Source organism: Rhincodon typus, chromosome 11 (genome assembly GCF_021869965.1).
Source record: "Rhincodon typus isolate 14 chromosome 11, sRhiTyp1.1, whole genome shotgun sequence".
NCBI classification, from domain to species: Eukaryota; Metazoa; Chordata; class Chondrichthyes; order Orectolobiformes; family Rhincodontidae; genus Rhincodon; species Rhincodon typus.
The window spans coordinates 34,306,470-34,330,854 of NC_063342.1; the positions used below are offsets into that span (position 1 = coordinate 34,306,470).

Consider the following 24,385-nt stretch of genomic DNA (forward strand, 5'->3'; position numbering starts at 1 on the left):
TGCCAAACCTGCTGAGCTTTTCCAGCAATTTCTGATTTTGTTTCTGATTTCCAGCATCTGCAGTTCTTTATTTTGTTTTGTTTTTAGTATCCAACCAACAGCTCACCACGGATCCGATATGACTTACGTTTTGTGTCAGTCTGTCTTGAGGGACCATGTCAAAGGCCTTGCTAAAGTTCATACAGACATCTAGTGCCCTGCCCTCATCACTTACCTGTGTCAATTCCCCAAAAAAACTCAATTAAGTTTGTCAACATAGAGGGATTTGCGGAACATGGGACTAGTGTGTGGATTGCATAAGATGAGATAATTGTTAAAATATGCAATATGTTGTAACTTGTTGCATTTCATATGGTAGGAATGAAAATCTGATCACTATAGAGATGTGCTTTCATTTTTTTCTCTTCGTAGGTGTTGCAAATATGTAATTTTATGATTCTTATGTTTTACAAATAAATGTTTAGCTCAGGAAGTGTAAGATAAATTGAAGCTCCTACTTTGAAAAATTGGTAAACAGATCTTGAGCAATTGCGATTGAAAGACTGGCTTATTTTATTTAATAAGGTCAGAATTTGAGTGAAAAAAACAATAAACAATGGGTGACTCTTCTTTGAATATTTTGGTGGAGATGGGTGTGCACAGCTGTCTCCATAAGGGGTTTAAGGAGATTTGGAGGGTTGCAATGATAGGTACTAATGGAAGGACTGAAAGAAATCACATCCCTGAGAGAGAACACTGAGAGAATTACAGTGCATTCCCAAGAGCGATGTCCTGCAAAAAGGGAACGAACTCTCAGGATTGTGTGAGACATAGGCAAACTCTTAGGAATTAAAAGTAGAACAAGGAGTGTGCTATCAAGATATTCAGCTGTAAAGTACTAGTGCTAATGTAATGTAGTGTTACTTGCTTCAGCTTTCATACAGTAAATGGTGTCATTCTTCCAGTGAATAACTAGAAAATTGAAATTATTTTAAAAAGTTATTGGTCTTCATGGAGGTGATAATGCTAGTAACACTGCAGAAGCAACTCATCTCACCATCCATATTGTAGCATTTCAAGAGCTCACTACCATCTTCACAGTAGCACCTACAGATTGGCAAAGATGGCATTTAATGTAATAAACTAAATTAAAACAAAATAAAGAACTGTGAATTAGAAATAAAAACAGAAATTGCTGGCGAAACTCAGCAGGTCTGGCAGCATCAATGGGAAGAAAGCAGGGTTAATGTTTTGAGTCTGGTGACTCTTCATTAGAACTGGCAGTTATTATCTATGTTGCCTATATCCTGAGAAGTCAAGTATAATACAACCCAAATTGTACTGTTATTAAGTTAGATAACACATGGTGTGCTCTGCTCAATTCTGATTACTGAGCTCCAAAGAAGATACTATATTCAAAAATTGGAAGCACTGAAGAGAGGAGACAAAAAACTTAGTGCTTTAGTCAGAGTAACAAAAACAATCTAGATGAATGGAATATACAGGGTTGATGTGAAGAAAACTAAATCTAGGTAGTTATAAAAACAGATAGTTATAAAAAATCCAATAGGTAAATAAGCAGAAACATTTGGACTTGGTACTTATAAAGTTGAAGTGATTGAGGTAAATAGTTTAGACCCTTTCAAAAGGAAATTCAAGAAGTAAATGGGAAATAATGGAATAGAGTTATGCTAAAAAGTGAGATTAGGTAAATGGAATAGAGGAAATTCACATGGAGGATAAAAACTAGCACAGATAAGGTGGATCTGTTTAGTTGCTATACATTCTCCTTATTATTATATAATTGATGGAACAGGTTATATCTGTGGAACAGTTTACTTTAAAATAATTAAGATTAAATTCAAATAGTAGAGTAGAAGGACAGGTTCAAACTAGAAAGTGACACATTAATGACTGATATCAATAAGCTTTTCTTCATATGTAATTACTGTATGGACATGGGTTTTATGGTTTTCAAAAACAGAGTTGCAGACTTGAAATCCCAGAAACAATCAAGAAGTAACTGGATACTGCAAACGGAGGTAGGGAAGGAGGATATAGTGATTTTTCATCCATCATCATCTTCTGAACCAAGCAGCTGCATTTAAATGATTCCAGCTGATATTCAGAATTATTTGACCTACTGACTGTTTTAAAAAGAGATGGTAAGCAATTATTACTATACCGAGACATTTTTGAGATAAAGTGAATACTTACAGGTCCCGGTTTAAAACACACTCTGAGTCCAGTGCTGGGTGGAGGCTGCTTCACTCGAAATCTAGACAAAAATGATAATTCCTTTTGAAGATAAATACTGCACCAAGTAGGTTACTCCATTTTATATCAAGACTCTGAGGTATTTCCAATACATTTTGTAGAATTGTAATCATTCTTAAAGGAGTGGAGCAAATAATTCTAGCAAAAAGGAAGAATACACAGATTTTGAAGTTTATATTTGGTTCATTGTCCCCCTAACCACTCTTCTAAATAGATCTTCACCCTTATCAATTGTTTAGTACTTAGTTTATCATTATTATTATTTGGTGACCTTGCTAGACAGACAAGCACGGGGTCAAACTGCAAACCAAAAGATGATGTCCATAACTTGGCCGAGGTATCATGAACAAACTATAATACCGAACCATAAAGGCAGACATTTGATTGAGGAAGTAGGATTTCAGAGAGCAGAATCACAGAATGATTACTGTGTCAGCTCTCTGTAGGAGCAATTCAGCTAGTCTGACCGCCCTGTCTTCCTCCCAGATGCCTGCAAATTCTTTTCTCTTCAGATAATTATTCAATTCAAATTGCTTCTCATTTTCTGAACTCCATGCGCAGTCCCAGTTCTCCTAAGAGTAGAATGTCTCATCTCAGAAATCAAATAATCAGAAGAAGAGCAGAGGGAATTCCAGTGTCTAATACTGAAGCAGCTGAAATCACAACCACCAATAGGGCAGCAATGAAAATGAGAGATGCAAGAATTAGGTTACCAGACATTTAGAAGGGTGTGAGACAAGTGGAGATTACCATGATCAGCTAAGGGAAGGCAGGACATACCCAGGTGATGTTACTGAGGTGAAATAAAATCTTTGTCATGGTGACCATGTATGTTTGGAAGTTCATCTCAGGTTCAAATAAGCTTCAGTTTCCAGAGATAGACATAGAGACAATAGTTACACAGCAAACTTTGTACTGGGACTGAAAACAATGGCTTCAGTCTTCCCAATATTTAATTGAAGGAAATTTCTGCTCAAACAAATTAGAAATAGCAATTAAGCAGTCTGATGATTTAACAAGAGTCGAGGAATTAAGAAATGTGTTGGTGAGATGGAGATAGGTGTCAATGCACAAATATAAAAAGAACAAAGAACAAAGAAAATTACAGTACAGGAACAGGTCCTTCGACCCTCCAAGCCTGCACTGACATGCTGCCCGTCACAACTAAAACCCCCTACCCTTCCTGAGGCCGTATCCCTCTATTCCCATCCTATTCATGTATTTGTCAAGACGCCCTTTAAAAGTCACTATAGTATCTGCTTCCACTACCTCCCCCGACAGTGAGTTCCAGGCACCTACCACCCTCTGTGTAAAAACTTGCCTCGTACATCAATGATGCTATGTTTTTGATGTTGCTAAGATGTAGCTGAGAAACAGGAGACACCAAGGATTGATCCTTGAGACTACCACAGGCAATGGTCTGGGAGTAGGAAGAGAAGCCATTGCAGGTTCTACTCTGGTTTCAATTTCCTAAGAAAAGGACGAGGCGAGTTTGGTTCCAATCACCTGGACGATGGTGCGGAGATGTTAGATGAGAAGTGTGGAATCAGCTGTACCAAACAAAGGCTGTAGATAGGTCGAGAGCAAAGGAAAGGACAGTTTGAATTTGTCACTGTCATATTGAATTTTGTGACTTTGTTAAGAACTCGCTCAGTACTAATATTTCTGATTGAAGGCATTCAAGTATGGAACCTTGAGAAAGCTGACTTGGATTTGGGTGGCAACTAAATAGTCAACAGCTTTGGAGGAAAGGGAGATGGAAAAGATTGGTGAGGTTATGGTTATTTGTTTGAGAAGGGGAATGGGGTCAAATTTTGAAAGGGAGAGATACAATGCCTGAAAAGAAAGAACAGTGGACAATATTAGCTTATTTGGGAGGAAGGGACGGAAATCACATGATCAACAATGTAAGTGGAACTAGACTGAGGAACAGGAGGTAAGACTTACGGGGAAGATGAATGTGAATTACGCATAAAGACAGATAGGAGAGAAACTAGAGAAAGATCCAAGAACAGGGCTGGATAAGATGGAAACTTTAGAGGAAGTAAGACGATTGGATAGCTACTGTAATCAGTTACCAAATGAGTTACTTCAATAGAAATGATAATGACACTTTTCCTGAGCTATTTATGAATAGTTAAAAATGGTGGTTTCTCTTTTTTAAGTAATGAAAATATGTCATTGACTAACAGATAAATGAAATCACTGAGTTGGTTACAGACTCATTGATGCGTGAGTAGCCTGAGATAAGACGGTACGTAGAAACACTGGCTCACAGAACTGTCCTTGAAAAGGAATGCAAAGAATGAATCATCATGTACTTTCTTAAAGGTCAGACCCAGGTTATTAGCTCAGATAAGGCTTTCAATAAAGAATTATTACCCAAGGATGACTTGATTTATTCATCTAGATAATGTCAACTGCTCAACATCCTGTAAAGATAGCTCTGAACCAAGGACATTGAAAAGCTATATGTCCAATTGCTATGATGGATTGAGACTTTCAAACAAAACCTTCATAAGATACATGCAATATTCAGACTAAGTCTGACTTGAATGACAGTTATTTGCTGCAGTAACCATCCAACTGTCACTTACAAATTGATCACCCACCCCAAAATGTCAATGTTTCCTCAATTCTGGGATATTACACATCCAAACTTTTCATCCCTCCAAGTTGGTGGCTATATCTTAGCTGCCTAGGCTCTAAATAGCGGAATTTTGTTCCTAAACCTATTCACAATAGTACTGCTCTTCTAAGCTGGTCCTTAAATTGTACCTCATTGAGCAGGTTTTGGTCAACTGTCCTATTACAATCCTACAAAGAAATGTAGTAGATCTTTACCCACAACAATAGATTTTTTAAAAATGTATTTGTCCATGGAATGTAAGTGTTGCTGGCTAGGCCAGTATTTACTGCCCATCCCCAACTGTCCTTGAGAAGGTGATACTGAACTGTCTTCTTGAATTCCTGAAGTCCATGTGGTGTGGGAAAGAAGTTCAAGAATTTTGAGCTAGGGACAGTGAAGTGCCAAACCAGAATGAGGTGAGGCTTGGAGTGGAACTTGCAGCTGGTGGCAGACTCGTGCATCTATTACCCCAGTCTTTCAAGTTGGTTCAGGTTATGGGTTTGAAAGATTCTGTTTGAAAAATGGAGCATTGGTGAGTTTCTGAAGTGCATCCGGCAGGCTGTACACATGCCAATAACAGTGTGCTGGGGGCAGAGGAAATTAATGCTTAAGATCGTGGAGGGGGTTCAAGAGGACTGCTTTGTTCGGTTGAACATCTTGAGTGCCGTTGGAGCTGAACTCATTCAAGCAAGTGGAGACTGTTCCATCACACTCCTAACGTTTGCTTTGTAGGTGGCAGACAGCATTTGAGTTACTTAACACAGAATTTCCACGCACTGACCTGTTTGTGCAGTCACAATAATTAATATGGCTGGTTCAGTTTAGTTTTGGTGAATGGTATTAATAAATAGGCTATTAATAATGGGGGATATATTGATGAGGATGTTATTGAATTTCAACAGGTAGTAGTCAGAATTACTTTTGTTGGACATAGTCATTACCTCGCACTTGCGTGGCACAAATTTTACCTGCTATTTATCACCTTAAGCCTGAATATTGTCCAGGTCTTGCTGCTTTTGGACATGGACTACTTTGGTATCTGAGGAGTTGCAAATGGTATTGGACATTGATAATTGCAGAATGAATATCTCAGTTCTGCCATTATGATGGAGGAAATGTGATTAATAAAACAACTGAAGAACCCTTGCGGTGGTGTCTGGGGATTGAGATAATTGTCTTCCAACCATGACAATCATCTACCTTAGTGCTAGATGTAACTCCAATCAGTGGAGAATATTCTGTCAGATTCCCAGTGACTTCTGATTTACTATGGCTCCTTGATACAAATCTCTGTCAAATGCTGCCTTGATGTCAAGGGTTCAAGGGCAATCACTTCTCTGGAATTCAGCTCTTTTGACCATGTTTGGACCAAGAATGTAAAGAGGTCAGGAGCTGAGTGGCCCTGGTGGAACCAAGCGAAGAAATTCCTTCTCATTTCTGTCTTAAAGGGGCAAACCCATTCTCTGATAGTCTAGACTGTCTCAGAAGCAAAAACAATTTCTCTTCATCTATGCTGTCAAGCCCCTTAAGAATCTTGTAAATTCCAATATGGTCTCCTGTCATTCTTCTAAACTTCAATGAGCATAAGCTCAACATGCTCAATTTCTCCTCCTATGACAATCCCTTCACATTTGGAATCAACTTCATGAACATTCTCCAAATCCAAGCTTCAAGGAAGTGAGCTTATCACTTTAAGATCATTATCACTTTAAGAAGACACAGTCAGCAATTGAAAGATGATTACTGGCAGAGAGAGAGACAGAAAGAGACAGTAACATTTGGGGAAGCAGAAAAAAAGGCAAGCTCAGAAATTGAAACACAGATATTGGGGAGATTTATAGTGGCACAGCTAAAGAGATTTTAAAACATTGTGTGAAGGAAAGTGCTTGATATCTTTGACCATGAAAGACAGGACAAACAACATTTTATCTGGAAGTAGCAGAAAAACTTCATTTCAGTTATAGAAGGTGAGAAAACTCTGAAAGAGGTGAGTAGCCAACATTTTGACAGTTAAGGAGGGTGGGGAGGCAGTACACAAATAAACATTTAAAAATCTTGACAACAGTAACTTACTACAGAACAGCTGGTAATACAATTTGCAGAACTGAAGACCTGAATACAATATTACACAAAAAACAGGGTTAAAGTGACTGGGAAATAAAGGAATTACTGCAATTATGCTTTGAACCAGAGTTTAATGAGCTCTATACGCTGTTCAATTTAAAACTGCATTGGTGAATATAAGCTTAAAGAATAGCAGATTTAAAGCAATATTGAAATGATACAGATTTAAAACAATTTTATAGCAATAATATTTATTAGCTAATTGAGAAGAAATAAAAAAAATATAAAGCTGCCTAGCTGATACAAGGTCAGAGAAGGACCATGCAGGAAACAAGAGTGGACTACATAGAAGTGATAGTACCTAAGATACAGTAATGGCTCAAAATTAAACTCTAAACTCTAAGACTGAAGCTGAGCAACGTTATAAACTATAATACTCAGTGGGTCTGATTGTGAACGATATTAATAGATAAAATATTAACAGATATTAACAAATGGGAGGCATGGTGGCTCAGTAGTTAGCATTGCTGTATCATAGTGCTAGGGTCCCCACTTTGATTCCAGCCTTGGGTGATTGTCTGCGTGGAGTTCGCACATTTTCCTAGTGTCTGCATGAATTTATGCCAGGTGCTCTGGTTTCCTCCCACAGTCAAAAGATATGCTGGTTAGATGGATTTACCATACTGAATTGTCCATAGTGACCATGGTTGTGTAGGCTAGGTGGATTAGCTATGGTAATGCAGGGTTATGGGGATAGGTTAGGGGCTGGATCTGGGTGGGATGCTCTTTGGAGGACTGGTGTAGACTCAATGGGCTGAATGGCCTCTTTCCACACTGTCGGAATTCTATGATTCTAAACAGGTTAAAAAGTAAGCAAAATGAAGGGTTTTTTTTGTCATTCGAGTTTGACAAGTGTACATAAGATACAGAATAAAATACCTGCAAGTGTCTATTCCAACGTTCTTCAGCTTGACGGTGTACGCATAGGTAAAACCCTCTTGAAGGACACCAAAGTTCATCTTTCTTGGAAACAGTTCAAAGCCTCGAGTTGGTTTTGCTAATATACCACCTGCTATGGGAGCAGCAATTGATACTGTATTGACTTTTCTTCTGACTGGTTCTTCAATAACAGTAAACTGTGAGAAATAAATGTAGAATTTTTAGGAGCATTTAATACTAATGCTGTGCAGAAATGGTCACTTAGGTTGACATTGTCAAATGACTTAATAGAAGACATACTTCCTTGATCTCAATTTTAATGTGCTCTACTAAACAGACAACGATGGTACCCGCATGAAACCAATGGGGTCTGTCTTTAAATATGAAAAGTTGGATTTTTGTTGGTGCTGAACTGCAATTTTAACTGTGTCCAGAGGGGAAGTCATTGTATGGAAACCTGGTGAAGACATTGGGAAGATGTTCCATAGCCAAAACAAGCCAGTTAATCTAAGATTCTTGTCTTGAAGGGTCTAGGAAGAGTAGGAATCCTCCAAACACCCACAGGAATGTGTAGACCTCCCTATTCCTGGTACCTAGTCTTTCCTTTCACAGAGATTCTCCCAAACGTCTTCACTCACAGCTGGAGTACCTCGCAGCCATTCAATTTGAAAATTATACACATTGCAGGATGTGAGAACAAAATTGACAATGTGTTATCGTGACTGATGAAGGAAGATGGAGATTTTCAGTGGCGGGTGTAAGTGGACTGAAATAGAATGTAGTAGTGAATGTTTGCATGCTTAGAGTCAATGTAATGTATAAGTATTCTAATGTACTAATAGAGTAAGACTAAGGGTTTTAAAATGAAGCCATCTTTGTACATTGATGCCTCATTTTTTTAAGAGGAGGGTTTGTGATGATGCTGTCACTTTAAAAAAGTTATTTTGTCCTGGGTTTTTTTTGAAGAGAGGTTGTAAAGGCAGAGGTACAAAATTGGCTACTTAAAACGACTTAAGTAAATACCTTAGAAGGCCTTTAGGTTTTTTCTTTAGAACCTGTTAGATATCCTATATAAATCTAGTCCCATTTGCCAGCATTTGGCCCATATCCTGGCAAATGGGACTAGATTTATGTAGGATATCTGTTGGCATGGATGAGTTGGACTGAAGGGTCTGTTTCCATGCTGTGCAGCTGTATGAAAAGAAGTTGAAACAGTGGAAGGGGAGTGGCCAGCTCCGACAGACCAGGCTTTCTAGTTTTTTTTTAGCTGTAGCAGTCAGAAGCTGTTTGGGATCCCAGAAGCGTTGGAAACTTCAGTAAATGATTCTTAGCTGCTACTTTCTCTGAAATCTCTCTTGATGTTGTTTCTTCTTGGATTGGAGAACTGCCTGTAAGAAACTGTGTCTGAATTTACCTTTTTTCCAAGGGATATGTTTATTTGATGTTACCATATTTGAACATTTAATTTGTAAAAGGTACTGTATCTAATATTTGGTTAAGTTTTCCAATAGTTAAGTTATTCTAAATTCCTGTTTCTTTTGTTTGTGTTTTAACTACAGTGTTTAAATAAATTAGGTTTTGCTTAACATCGAGTAATTTGACCAGTCATATCGCATCTGGAACACGCACTTCACCTCTACCTTTAAAATAAGAAAATGTTAGGGTCTAGGCTACCTTCTTAAAATATTTTGAGGGGGGTTTCTGGTCTGGGCCATAACACACTTTATCCACAGAAGATAATATCTCTTCAAAGAGCTACAGTAAACTGGTTAAACATGATTTCCCTTCCACAAAACCACAGTGACTCCATAAGATATAGCAGAATTAGACCATTCAGCCCATTCAGTCTGCTTTACTATTCGATCATGGCTGATACGTTTCTTAAACCCATTCTCCTGCCTTCTCCCAGTAACCCCTGACTAATCAAGAACTTATCTATCTCTGTCTTAAATACACACAATCACTTGGCCTCCAGACTGAGACCCAGTAACCTCAACTGCTCCTCATATGATAAACCCTTCATCCCCAGGATCATTCTTGCAAATCTCCTCTGGACCCCCTCCAATGCCAGCACATCTTTCCTTAGATATGGGGCCCAAAACTGCTCACAATATTCCAAACACGGTCCAGCCAGAGTCTTATACAGCCTCAGCAGTACAGTTCTGCTCTTGTGTTCTAGACCACTTGAAATGACTGCTCACATTGCATTTGCCTTCCTAACTGCCAACTGAATGCTTACCTTATGAGATTCCTGAATTAGGGCCCCTAAGTCCCTTTGTGCTTCAGATTTCTGAAGCCTTTTCCCATTTAGAAAATAGTCTACGCCTCTATTCTTCCTCCCAGAGTACAGAATCTCACATTTTCCCATACAGTACTGTATTCCATCTGCCACTTCTTTGCCAGTCTCCTTACCAGTCCAAGTCCTTCTGCAGTCTCCTCACTTCCTCAGAACTACCTGTCCCTCCATCTAGCTTTATGTCATCTGAAAACTTAGCAACAGTGCCCTCAGTTCCTTCGTCAAGACCATTGATGTATAACATGAATAGTTATGGTCCCAATACTGACCCCTGCGGAACTCCACTAGTCACTAGATGCTACCTTTAAAAAGACCCCTCTATCTCCTGCCTTTTGCGAGTAGGCCAATCCTTTATCCATGCTGGTAACCTTCCCATAACACCATGCGCTCTTATTTAGCAGCATCCTGTGCAGCACCTTGTCAAAGGCTGTCTGAAATCCAAATAGATCATGTCTACCTGGCTCTCCTTTGTCTAATTTGCTCATTACCTCCTCAAAGAACTCTAACAGATTTGTCAGGCATGAACTCCTCTTAACAAAGCCTTGCTGACTAAGCCTATTTTATCATGCACTTCTAAGTACTCTGCAAGCTCATCGTTAATCATCCTCAGCTTGACTACCATGAAATTTTCCAAATGCTGTACCAACTTTAATAATAGCTTCTGACATCTTCCGTATGATAGATGGTAAATCAACTGACTTGTAGTTTCCTGCTTTCTGGCTTCCTTTTTGAATAAGGAGTTACATTTGCTATTTTCAAATCTAATGGAACTTCCCTGAATCTAGAGAATTTTGCAAAATTAAAACCAATGGATCAGAAATCTCACTAACAATTTCTTTTAAAACACTAGGAAGAAGTCAATTAGGACTCTGGAATTTTTCAGCTCACATTACTTAGCAAATTGTTGGAATTATTTCACTGGTGAGTATAATTTTCTTAAATTTCTCCCTTTTACTTCATCATTTGTAACTATGTCTGGGAGATTCCTTGTATATGCTGTAGGAAAGATGGATGCAAAATACTTGTTCAATTCATCTGCCCCCTTTTTATTTTTCATTAACTATTCCCAGGCTCACCCTTCTATAGGTCCATTACTCACTTTATTAACTCTTGCTTTTTAAGCATCTATTAAAAACTCTTACTTTCTGTTTTATATTTCCAGATAGTTTCTCTCCTTGTTAATCCTTCATTGTTTTATATATTCTGTCCAATCTTCTGACCTATTAGGCATCGTTGTACAATTATATGCTTTCTCTTTAAGCACTTGGAGTAGTGTTTAGTTTGGTCTCCTTCATTAAGGAACAATGCAGAAGCCATAGAGAAAATGCAACAAGGATCTACCAGATTGATCCCCAGGATAGTGGTATTAGCATAAGAGGACAGATTTGGGAAACTGTCCCTACACCTTCTTGAGTTCAGAAGAATGAGGGGTACTCTCATTGAAACATACAAAATTCATATAGGGTAAGACAAAACCAAGGTAAAATTTTCAGAATAAGAGTGTGGTGAATCTTTGGAACTCTCCACACTAGAGAACTGAGGAGGTTCAGTCAATGAGTATATTCAAGACAGAGGTCAAGAGATTTCTGAGTGTTAAATATATCAAGGTATGTGCTCGTAGTGCAGGACATTGACATTGAGATAGTAAATCAACCATTGTTCGTACGAATGGTGGAGTAGAGTCAAAGGGCAAATGGCCTCCTAATACCTCTATCTCCTGTGTTCTTATGATCCGAAATATCAGAGGCAGTGGAACAGCTGATGGTGAGATACAGCTATGTGTTGCCAGCATATGTTTGGAACTTGGATGATTCCACTGAGGGGCTGCATGCAGAAAATGAGTAGGAAGCAGTCAAAGATATATTCTGGTGGGACTCCAGAGTTAACAGCGTGAGGGCAGGAAGAGAAGCCATTGAAAGTGGCTCCCTAGCATGAATAAATAGGGATGTAACCAACAGCAAGGCTACTGAACTCGACAAAACGAAAGAGAAACATTGGAGGATGTTATAGAGGTGGAGGAAGTAGACAGTCTTTGTGATGGCTAAGGTATGGGGTTGGAAGGTGAGGTCAACCACATGTAAGGCTGGAGATAGATTGAAAAGGATGAGGTGGGATAGCTTGCTATAGTCACATGAGAGATCATTTATGATTTTCACGTAGACTGTTTCAATGTTGTGGAAACCTGATTGAAATGTTTTAAATGGGATGACACATGTACAGATACTGTAAGTCTGAAATATTCAGGTCAGGCAACATCTGTGGAGAGAGGCAGAATTAACATTTTAGGGCAATGATCTTTTATTAGAACGGGGAAAGTTTTTGAAAATAATAGATTTTGAGTAAGGAATGGATGGGAAAAGGGGTAAAAGGAAGTTCAGATGAAAAATCATCAACCTGAAAAATTAACTCTATCTCTGTCTCTCCACAGATATTGCTGCACTAGCTGTCTATTTCCAGAACTTTCTGTTTTTATTACTTAATATGGATGCCAATTTAATTAATACTGACACAAGTATTCAGCATTACCCTTACCCTCTGATTTGGTAGTGAACCTGGCTTTGAGCTTAAAATGGCTGCTGGGAGTTTTATTTTCTCTCTCCTTGGCTGGTTAGCAGCATCAATTATCAGGCTTTTGTTGAACATGATGTTATTTCCATCAGCTGGTAGCTCTTCAGGTCTGTATTCCACCACTTGATTTTCTTATTAAAGTGAAAGTGTACACAACACAATCAGACTAGAACACTAATTAACATTCTTTCTTTTGTGGCAAGAAGAATACTAAAATTAAAACAAATTATATATTGTGTATTTGTAATCAAAACATACCCTTTTTAATATATTTTTATGTATTTGAAGAAATTCATGACAACTCACCAGGTGAAACATTAAAAAAAACCCCTAAAACTGGGTTATGTAGCATTTATAGTTTTGATGCTAATAAAATGGCACGGCTGTGCTAAACACATTTTATGCCAAATTCAATCTTGGCAATGGCATCCATGTGAGTATTAGAACTGGCACACAGACCAGGTTGATTGATTTTCTGAAGAAGGGTCCAGGCCCGAAATGTCAGCTTTCCTGCTCCTCTGATGCAGCTTGGCCTGCTGTGTTCATCCAGCTCTACACCTTGTTATCTTAGATCAGTTGGATGACTTGATATCACCAATGCCATTTTCAGCTTCACCAATTCAGCTAATGCCATGTCAGAACATACACACCTCAAATTTATTGTACAGCTGTAAGAACATATTGCACACCAACACGAGTTAATATGCAACTCCTTTCAGGTAAATTGTTGATTAATTTCTACTGGCTCTGTTTGAGGCTGTGGAAGTGTCTGGTGGTCTGTAAAGTTTGTTAAAGTTGGTTATGACAGGGAGTGATACTGCGTGGTGCATGCGGAGAAGATCTAGATATTAACAAGGAATTAGGTCAGACCAATGGTCTCAGTTATGGTGCTGTAGTTACCATCTTTCTTAGGCTACAGAGAGGGTAGTGGAGCAGAGGCAGCAAAGAAGAGGTTAGGCTGTGAAAAGTGCTCTCAATAAAAGATCTTATCTATCTGGTGTTTTCTGAAAGCATTTTTCTTATCTCCATCTAAGCAGATACAGTTTGCCTTTTGTCTGTGTTTTGTAAAGGATGGACTAAGAGAAATTTGCAACCTCTTGCAATTTAGACTTGCAACCTCAGTGAAGAGAAAGTTCAAATTTTGTTGGTGGCTATAAGAGTAACAGGCCTTAATTTCTTCACATTAGGAGCAAGTGACATTTATAAGTTCTCCCAGTTTGTTGTTCACTGCTGCATAAGAAAGATGATGAACTAGACAAACTATGCTGGAGGGTGCTGCTGAATGTACTCACCCTGGTCAGAGAGGAATTGGCAAAGTGCATATGTAACTTTGCTGTAAATATCAGGCTTCTCCAATGATATCATCAACTACTCGTAAGTAGTTTTGTGGCAGCTATAACGAAATGCTGAATGCACCACATTACAAACATTGCCAATCATTAAATGTGTGGTTGGTGTGCAAATATGCTCAGCATATTTTTCTGGTGCATGCCTGTTAACTTTGCTGCTGTCATGATGATGCATTTATCCCAAGCCACTTTTCTCCATATTTAAGCCATCACATCAAATCAGTGGTTGACTCCTGGGCAACAAGAAATATCTTCTTAACACCTAGCTCTGTCACTTTGTTTCACAAGCCAGTCACATGACCAGCTCTCTTCTCACTCAGTCACCTGCTCTCATTCTTTCTCAGACAATCCCTTGGAATTGAGGATGACCTGCATCTGGTCTAGTTTGATGGGGTCTAAGATGGCTGATAAGCCCAATGAAGAGCGTGTGGTGAATATGGACCTCTTACAACTTGTCTTCCTCTCAATGTGTTTAGTCCCTTATCAAATGGTGCCTTTTACACTTTGGTCACAAGTCAAACAATCCCAGGAGTCAACACGAATGTTGAACCTCTCAATAGATGCTTTGAGGTAATTGCTAAAGCATTTGTCCCAAGAGGATGAGTTCTGAACAGAACCATTGCTTTGGGAGCGTGGTGTCAGGCGTACAAATAACATGTCCCAATCAGTGCAGCTTGTTTTTGATTCAATGATTGGCAAATTGGCCTGGGAAATGATACTGCCGTTTAACTGGTTTTGTTACCAGTGGATTTGGAAGATCTTGCATAGGCACAACTGGTAGCATTTCTCTAGTGCTTTGAGGTGCTGATATGGGTTGTCCAAGTCTCTGAAGCATATGGGATCAAGGAAGTCACTGCTTCCTGGTGATCTATGACTTGAGTTTGGAGTTTGAGATCCTGTTTCGCAAGTACTCTTTAATTTAGTCAGTCTGAAGTTTAACTGGCACATTGCAGAATGGGGTGTGGGGCAGGGGGTTCTGCGGTGGGAGCTGGTTGGAGGGGTACATTTTTCAATATGTTTCAAAGTAGGAGTCCTTCGAAAGGGTCGATAATGACCTGGAGCTCAGGTTGTGTGTGAGCATGAACACGTGTCACTGTCATGCTGAAACAACCATGTGGGACCAGTATGAATTACAAGGAGAGCCATTTAGTCAAACCATCACAGATGAGACCAACTGGGGCTCTGATGTAACGGTTTTGCTGCATGGATCCTTGTGAAGGGGGCCTACAGTACTTACCGACATCTGTGTTCCAATAGTAAGTGAACTATTATAATCTTCACAAACTGCCGTAATGAAGGTACAGCTCTTGTCACCAAGCTGCAGGATGTGAGTTAACTTTTGTAGCAGTACTAAATATGTGAAGCTATGAATCTTAGATGTAGGTTGTGCATTATAGAGAATGTTCAAGGAAACCCAAAGATATTTAAATCTTTTTCATAAAAATGCAAAGAGCAAGAAGATTGAAAAAGGAAAAACTTTTAAAGTCCAAAAGGTTAATGTGTGTGTGGAGGAAAACAATGTAGGTATGATTCTTAATTAATACTTTGTCTCTGTCCTTCTACTTAATTACAATGTCTGAATCATCCCTTTCTTGTAGAAGTGTGCCATGCTGAACTGGATCAACAGGCATAAAGATAATATTTGGGGTCTTAGCATTTATGAATGTGGTAAAATTGCCAAGGACAGATGTAACCTATCTCAAGTTGCTTAGCGAAGCAAGGGAGAAAGTAATGGAGGTTCTGATCATCACTTTTTAAACCCTCTCTGTCTACAGATGTGGCATCAGAAGGATGCTAGAGGAATGCTAATATTATATCATTGTTTAAATAGGGAAGAAGAGGAAATATGGAAGTCAGCCCAATCTTGGTGATATGTGGATTCTGGAAAACATTCCGAGAGGCAGTATAAATCAGTATTTAAAACAATATGGACTAATCAAGGGCAGTCAACACAAGTCTTGTCAGGCTAACCTGATTGTGTTTTTGAAGAGATTACAAAGAAGGCCAAGTGCGGGTAGAGAATTTACAGTTGTCTTTTGACGAAAAGTAAGACCCTAGGGAAACCTAAGGGAAGGTGACAAATTGGATTGAAAATTCACTCAGTGACAGGGAGCAAAGGTGATGGTTAACAGATGTGCTTTTGACTGCCAGGCTGTTTACAATGGGATTCTGCCGGGTTCAGTGCTAGATCCTTCACTATTTTTAGTTTATATTATAAATGTGGGAGGCATGTTAGAGAAATTTCTGGATGATACAAAAACTGCCTATGTGGTTGATAGTAGGAAGAAAGCACTAAATTGCAGGATGAAATCAAAGGAATGGTCAGAGAGTTGGTATATCTGGGGAGAACTAATAAGGACTCGGCATACATGCCGCTTAATGTATAGAGGGGCAGAGAAAAGTACAAACCTATGTCCATAGACACTGAAGGTAGCAGGAACATGAGATAAGGTGGTCAAGAAGGGATACAGAATAGCTCCTTTCATTGGCTGAGGCGCAAAATGTCAGGCCAAAAAAGTTAACGTTAAAAATTTCTAAAAATCTGTTAGACCACCATTAAGAGTAACTTCTCACAATTCTGGTCACATTACAGGGAAGATGCTAAAGGAGAATTTCTTTTTACTAATAAGGTAGTGTTATGAAGTTATGTAGCGTATTCATGAATTGGAAGGCAGGAAGTTAGAATTTGTTGGTAAAAATGATAATGGGGAAAAGCAGTGCATCGTCTCTTTAAAAGATGCTGTTTTTTTCTCTGGTTCGAGATTTTTTAAATAGTACGTCTGTGAGCAGCAGCTGGAGAATGCCAGTACAGAAAGTACCCAAAATTGAAACGTTTATATTGAAAAGTCACACAGGTTTTTTTTTAAACCAAGATAACAGTTTTGAATTTTAGCTAATCAATTTGGACCAGGCCCTGAGATACCAAAAACTAATCGAATTTAAAACTGATTCAGAGATAGTAGGAACTGCTGATGCTGGAGAATCTGAGATAAGAAGGTCAGAAAGAAGGGCCCAGACCTGAAACGTCAGCTTTCCTGCTCCTCTGATGCTGCTTGGCCTGCTGTGTTCATTCAGTTCTACTGATGGTTACCAAAAACTAATCAAATTTAAAACTGATGGTTTAGTACCCTGAAACCAATCATGTTATTAAAATATTGATGTGTCATTAGGGGGTATACAAAGATGAGGGCATTTGGAAAATCAGAGCCCTGTAATCTGAGGGGAGAGCCAGCCCGCCATCTGAAAAATAAGCCCCAAGCTCTCACAAGAAATCATTAAGCTCTGTAAGAAAGCACCGTCTTATTGATAGAAGGTACCACGGCATTTTTAGCTAAGAGACTTCACAGAGAAAACATCCCTGACAGTAGAATCAGCAGAAGAAAGGCATTTGTGGTGTGAGATCAATAGAAGGCAGAGGGTTCCAGAAGACACAGTCTGTGCGAACTTGGAGAGATTAAGTTTTAATTTATTAAAGTTAATTTATTAAGTTTTAATTTATTGTTGTCTTATTAATTGGGTTTATATAAGTGGGACATGTTTATTTGAACATGCATTCCAGTAGAGTTTAGTTCAGTTAGGGTGTAGTTGGTAGTCTAATGGGGAATTGTTAGGTTTGTTAGTATTTCTGTTAATTTGTTCATTATTAGGGTTAAATAAATAAATACTTTCTTGTTATTTAAAAAGTGGATCAGGGATTTTCTCTCTTTTAACCACACTTTTAAGAGATTATGAGTGGAAAGGTGAGCTCTCTGGGTGTTTCAACGGAACCTCTAATTCTGTTATAGCAGATTGATTGGAGCTTGTGTTTTAGTTTAATTATCAGAGGGGTTTGGCCATTCCCCCTGACCCCCGTAACAAGTGGTGAATCTTTGGAATTCTCTACCATGGAAGCTTAGGTGTTTAGTCTATTTAAAGTAGAGGTTAATAAATTCGTATGGGTAATGGGAAATGGGATAGTGTAGATAAAGGGAATTGTGTTGTTTGATCAGCAACGATCATATTAAATAACAAATGGGCTGAATGTTCAATTCTTATGTTTCTATGTGGTTGTACTCAAAGACATTTCAGAGGAGAATTATGAGGATATTGCTAAGAATGGAGAACTTCAGCTTTGAGCAAAGACTGTAACGGCTGAGACTGCTTTTTATGGAACAGTGGAGGCTGAGAAGAGATTTAATCAAGGTGTACCAAATTATGTGGGGGAGTGGAGAGGTGTAGATTTCAAGTAACTAAGTAATTGGCAAAGGAGGAGGAAAACATTTTTCAGCCAGAAGATGGTTTCCTCCCACAGTCCAAAGATGTGCAGGCTAGGTGGTTTGGCCATGCTAAATTGCACATAGTGTTCAGGGATGTGTAGATTAGGTGGGTTATAGGGGGATGGGTTGGTGTGGACTTGTTGGGCTGAAGGGCCTGTTTCCACACTGAAGGGATTCTCTGATGATGATGACGAGAATGTGGAATCTGATAGGGTGGTAGAGACAGAAACTCATTACATTTGAAGAAATACCTAGATAAATACTTATAATGCACAACCTATAAGACTTATGGCCAAGAACTGGAATGTGGGCTAAGGCTGGATAGCTCATTTTTGGTTGGCACAGAAATGATGGGCTGTAAATGCCTAGGTATTTATCAGGGCTGGTGAGGAGTGAAGCTGCCTGTGATTCTAGAGGTTCTTTTGTAAGGTCAGGGCATGTCACTGAACTTTTTGTGAAAAGATCTTCAGAACTAGACTTCTGGAATCAGTCACAATGATTGCCTGCTCCCAATGCTTTCTTCGTAGCTCTCTGGAAGTCCTCCTAGACTTGTGAGGGAAGAGGACATATTTTTCTAACCCATAGTTGTAGCTGATGATCTTTGAGCATACTTGTGGTCTGTAGCACCATTTTCACTCTTTCTCCTACCCCCCGGAACATTTTTTCAAACAATTCTCGTTGTTGTTCAGAATGCCTCTCACCTACAGGAGTAGAAGGTTGGCTTTAAGCAGTGCCAGCTAAGCGGAGCTAGCATCTCATGTATTAGCCCTCTGAAACTTGCAACGACTCTGTAGCAGACATACTAATGGGCTACAAGCTGCCATTATTTAAATTAATAATTACAAGTAAGATGCATGACAAAGAAATTTGCAGATGATACAAAAAACTTGCTGTGTGGTTGTTAGTAAGGAGGAAATATGCAACATACTTTGCATTGGGCTGCAAGCCTTTAGAATTTATATTCACTGCAAAGATGTGCAGGTTATTTGTCAGAAATACATTTAGCTGCACCTGGTTCTCTATAAGGCAAATGCACCTAATAGCATGGCTAACAGGTTGGATAACACTGCAATGAATAATATGACTATATAGCTCCTCCATTTGTCCTCCTTTCTGCTGAAGCTTTTACATTCAAGTGCACTCAATTACTGACATGACTTCCTTTGACGCTGTAAGAGTTCTATAAATTTGTATACTACTTGGTTCAGAATCACTTGTCATGTTTTTTGTTTGCTTGTTGTAATCTGATTTTATTTTACAGTCATTTCTCATTCACCAATTCCTTACTTAGCGACAGTCCTACTTCCATGCTATCAAGAAAAGCTAAATGCTTACTTTCCCTTTCAAGCTGCCAACTACCGAAACAGTATTTATTAAAAATTAGAAAAGAACACTTTTTTAAAAATTTGATAACACCTTATCTTTCTCTAAAATATGAATTTACAAGAGTTTGGTACTGACTTGAGCTAATGTCTTTCAAGACATCTACAGGAATGGAAAGCGGTTTGTGCAAGAAACAACAGTTGTATATCTTCTCAGAAGGTTGCTCATCAGCTCTTTGTACAAGGCAATTTGCTGCAGTTTAAGAAAATAAAAGCATCATGGGTTAAATTACAAACAAAAACAGAAATTGCTGGCGAAACTCAGCAGGTCTGGCAGCATCTGTCGGAGAAAGCAGATTTAACATTGAGTCTGGTGACTCTTCATCAGAATTGTTGCCCAAGTTCATTCGTGTTTTGCATTTTAGTCTGTTGTAATGATCGTGTGAGAGTAAAAGCCCTTGACATCAAGGCCACTTTTGACTGAGAGTGGCATCAGGGAGTCTTAGCAATACTGGAATCAATGGCTATTGGGGGACAAACTCTCTACTGGTTGGAGCTATAATTGACACATAGGAAGATAAATGTCAGTCTTCTCTACACCAGAACATCGCTGCAGGAGTTCCTCAGGGTAGTGTCTTAGGCCCAACAATCTTCAGCTGCTTCATCATAACCTTCCCTCCAATGTAAGGTCAGAAGTGGAGATGCTTGTTGATGATTGCACAATGGTCAGCACCATTCGTGATTCCTCAGATATTGAAGTAGTCCATGTTCAAATGCAACAAGATCTAAAGAGTATCCAGGCTTGAGCTGACAAGTAGCAAGTAAAATTCGCACCACATAAATGCCAGGCAATGACCATCTCCAATAAGAGACAATCTAACTACTGCTCCTTGACATTCAATAATATTATCATCACTAAATTCCCCACTATCAACATCCTGGAGATTACCATTGACCAGAAACTCAACTGAATTCACCACACAAATACAAGTGGCCACAAGAATAATTCAGAATCTCAGAATACTACAGGGAGGAACCCACCTCCTGACACCCCAAAGTCTGTCCACCATCTACAAGGAACAAGTAAGAGGTGTGATGGAATACTCCCACTTGCCTGGATGAGTGCAGCCCCAACAGCACTCAGAAGCTTGACATCATCCAGGCCAAAGCAGCCCGCTTGATTGGCATCGCATCCACTCCCTCCACCACCAATGCTCAGTAGCAGCAGTATGTATGATCCACAAGATGCACTGCAGAAATTCACCAAGGATCCTCAGACAGCACCTTTCAAACCCATGGCCACATACATGTGGAAGGCCAAGGGTAGCAGGTACATGAAAACACCACCACCTGCAAGTTCCCCTCCAAGCCACTCACCATCCTGATTTAGGCTATATCACTGTTCCTTCACTGTCACTGGGTCCAAATCCTGGAATTCTCTCCCTAAGGACATTGTGGCTCTTCCTACAGCACATGGACTGCACTGATTCAAGAAGGCAGCTCACAACTACCTTCTCAAGGGCAAATAGAGAAGGGCAATAAATGCTGGCCAGCCAGTGCCACCCATGTCCCACACAAAAAAAAACAAGGGTCTAGGAGGTGGAGTTGGCATTCGTTTGACTCCTAAAGAAAGGCATTGTTCTGGCACATTAAAAGAAGAGGGGTGACAGAATCAAGGCTTCAGGTATGGTCATCAGCAGCCACCACTCTTGCCCTATGCCCAGATATTCAATCATGCAAGATTAGTGCAAATTGAGGGGGTCCCTCTCCATAACTGACAGCCTGCCCAGACTGGTTAACTATTTGGATAGGGTGACTCTCTCATCCCAGCTGGAGCTGATATAATTGCAGCCCAGGCAGGAATACACCCTTAAATTGTCAGTCATTGTTCATCTAAGGACCTCAACTGACAGTGGGACAGGAATGTAGAACTTGAGCCTTCCCACCTGGGAGCCACTATTGGCAGAGATAGGAGGGTGATGAGATTCTGGCTCAAACATCTTGTCCAATTAAGTTCCTTTCCCTCCTCCGGGCTTTGAAGTTCTGCCCAATGTCAGGAACAAATAAAAGAACAGGCAACTTTATGATGCTTCTGTAAAAACATCCCAAAATATCAACTTACACTAATAATCTAATGAATTAATTCCAGTGTCTTACATGGAGTAGAATGGCATGAAGGTGTCATTGTCTGTGGCTGTTGAACATCAGGTCTCATTGGACAAGTTGTCTTTGCCTCTGTTTCGTGAGGACAGGTCTGATTAAGGAGCCTGTTACAATTATCTGATGAGCAAAATGAAGAAGAAATTTTATTTTCAAAGTTTCCCGGTGCAAACAAAATATTATACAAAATATACAAAATTGCACACTTAGCTAATTTACACCTGTAAATTGAAATCAGCATATCTAGGTCAGACATATTGATGGATATCTCAGGTAGGTCACTGTAGAACAGAATTTGTAGATCAGGTCATCAAGACACATTTGGAGGCCATCAGGTAAAACTCAGGTAATGATGTCAGGCAAGGTGTTTAGCAGCTAGAATTGGCAAACGTAGGTTCAGGATTGGGAGGTTAGAGACTGAGACAGGAAATGAATATAAATCAGAACGGACTAGTGAACTCCCAACACTGGCCTTTAATAAACATGATTTGCTATTTGAAATACAGTAGCATTGGACTTGCTGTGAACAATATCATCAAAGGTTTGTCTATATTTTCTTCTTTTCTTTCCCTTAGTTTCTTGGAACATATAGTGCATATTAAATTCCATAATAACTATGGTAGATTTCCATTTTCCACCTACATAAGATAGTATTTGGAAAGTCAAAATAGTATAAAGAAAAGCAGTGAAGCATTTGTTGAAGAAATGACTGGGATTGATGTAAACACTATTTTGCAGCAGTTTTGTGTTTTCTGGCCAACAGATGAATTAAAAAATAATTTACCTGGAGGGGAATGTTGACACTGAGAGAGCGCTGCCTGTTGGATTGTATTGTCTGAACTTTGGAAGTTGCACGTATCTGTCACTGTTCCATGAAATGGCATTGGATAAGCTGACCTGTTGCTAACATCTGAAAAAATAAATTAAAAATGATGCTTGTGATTGAAGAGAGTCTGTTATCCTAGGTGCCTATTAATTTAAAAAAAGTTCTTTTAAAGAACTTCTGTTTTGCTGATCTTCTATTCAAGCTATTGTTCTTTGTACCCATCTTTCACTAGATAATATTGACAGGCTTGTGAGATTCATGTGCACCCCCAATTTCTTTGTTACCTCTGTTTTATCCTCCTTTTTTGTTAATTTTTCCACAGGAGCACTGCTTGTCCATTGGCTTCAATCATTTGTGCCCTTTGATTGCTATATATTCCTGTTTCAATTATTTATCTGTTTTATCTAAATGTGATCATTATTCTCCAGATTTTGATTTCTCAGATATTGTTTGTGCACTTCTTTAACACAGAATGCTCTCTGTAATTCCTCTAACCTTGTTGAATGTATTTTGCCACCAAAGCTTTGCACTATTTCGGAGGTTTAGGAAACTAAAAGTCCCTATTAGCCCTCCAAACATTTCCATGGCATATTTATCTGAATTCTGATTCGAATATTTCCAATACAGGAAGTTTATTCTCTACTGTATCTGATATGTTGCTGGTGTTCAACCTCTGGTAATGGTTTGCCTGCATTATTGTTGCTAATGTCAATTGTTTGATCACAAGAGCTTTCTCCTATGCATCCTAATTGTTGCACCGGAAGTGATGTACTTCCACTAAATTATTATTCATTCATACACATATTAAATATTCATACTTTTGCAACTTTGAACTTAAAACCAATTTTAGGAGAAATATCTTTCCCCTATATTCATGCTAAAAGCAAATTGCTTTGCTACCAAAAATACAGAAATAGGTTCACAACACCACAAAACTAACTGTTCAACTGCATTTCAAAAAACCATATGTTGCCAAATATTATAATTTCCAGATTGAAGAAAAGGCCTTGGATTTTGTGTTGAAAATACTGGTGCGGCAAAAAACATTCATCAGAACGTTAGGGCATACATCAGACAGCACCTTCTGTTACACGTGAAGATCTATATATAGTCCATTTTATTCTGCTCTCTGTCCGCATTTGCTATTCTAGTAATGCTCTGAGAAAGTATTATTAAAATACATGTAAATGTATAATGTTATAGCACTTATTATTTCCTGTTAAACATGAAAAGAACAGTTAACACGAGTGTATTCTTTTGTCTTTTGTGTTTTCTCACAGCATGCTAAGCCATATTTCTTGCCAAAGAACCTCTCTGACACTGAAAACCTAATGTTATGAGTGTGAGATCTCATGCTTTTAAAATTCAATTTATATTGGGGTTTAACAAAGAAAACCATTTAGTTTGACCTTTTCTATGTGTTTCTACTTTCCATTTCTGGCAAGTTCCGTTTTTCTTTCTTCTTATTATTTTGTTTTCTGTACATAATTTAAATCTTGTTTATTCTTCCATATTTCTACTTCCTGGGTTAGATTCTGTGAAGCTATATTTGATGAATGTTGAAAATATGTGGAGGAGTTGTAATGTCTAATTAACCCATGCCCACTGACTGCAAAACAATCAGCATACTGTCTCACATTAGTCTGTCTATCTTTGATCCAGGACCGTTTGGCTCTTGACCTTATATCAACCATGTTCCAACCATGGCCAAAACAACTGA

The 24,385-nt window shown here is 38.9% G+C and overlaps 1 protein-coding gene across 1 annotated transcript in view; it reads right to left on the bottom strand.

Moving 5' to 3' along the window:
• Positions 1 to 24,385, bottom strand: part of spag17 (sperm associated antigen 17) — a 216,366-nt gene that overhangs the window by 11,367 nt on the left and 180,614 nt on the right. The window contains 6 exon segments of the mRNA XM_048603090.1: positions 2,197 to 2,257; positions 7,889 to 8,085; positions 12,717 to 12,883; positions 19,819 to 19,932; positions 21,837 to 21,959; positions 22,624 to 22,749. Of these exon segments, the coding sequence (XP_048459047.1) occupies positions 2,197 to 2,257; positions 7,889 to 8,085; positions 12,717 to 12,883; positions 19,819 to 19,932; positions 21,837 to 21,959; positions 22,624 to 22,749 (788 nt within the window).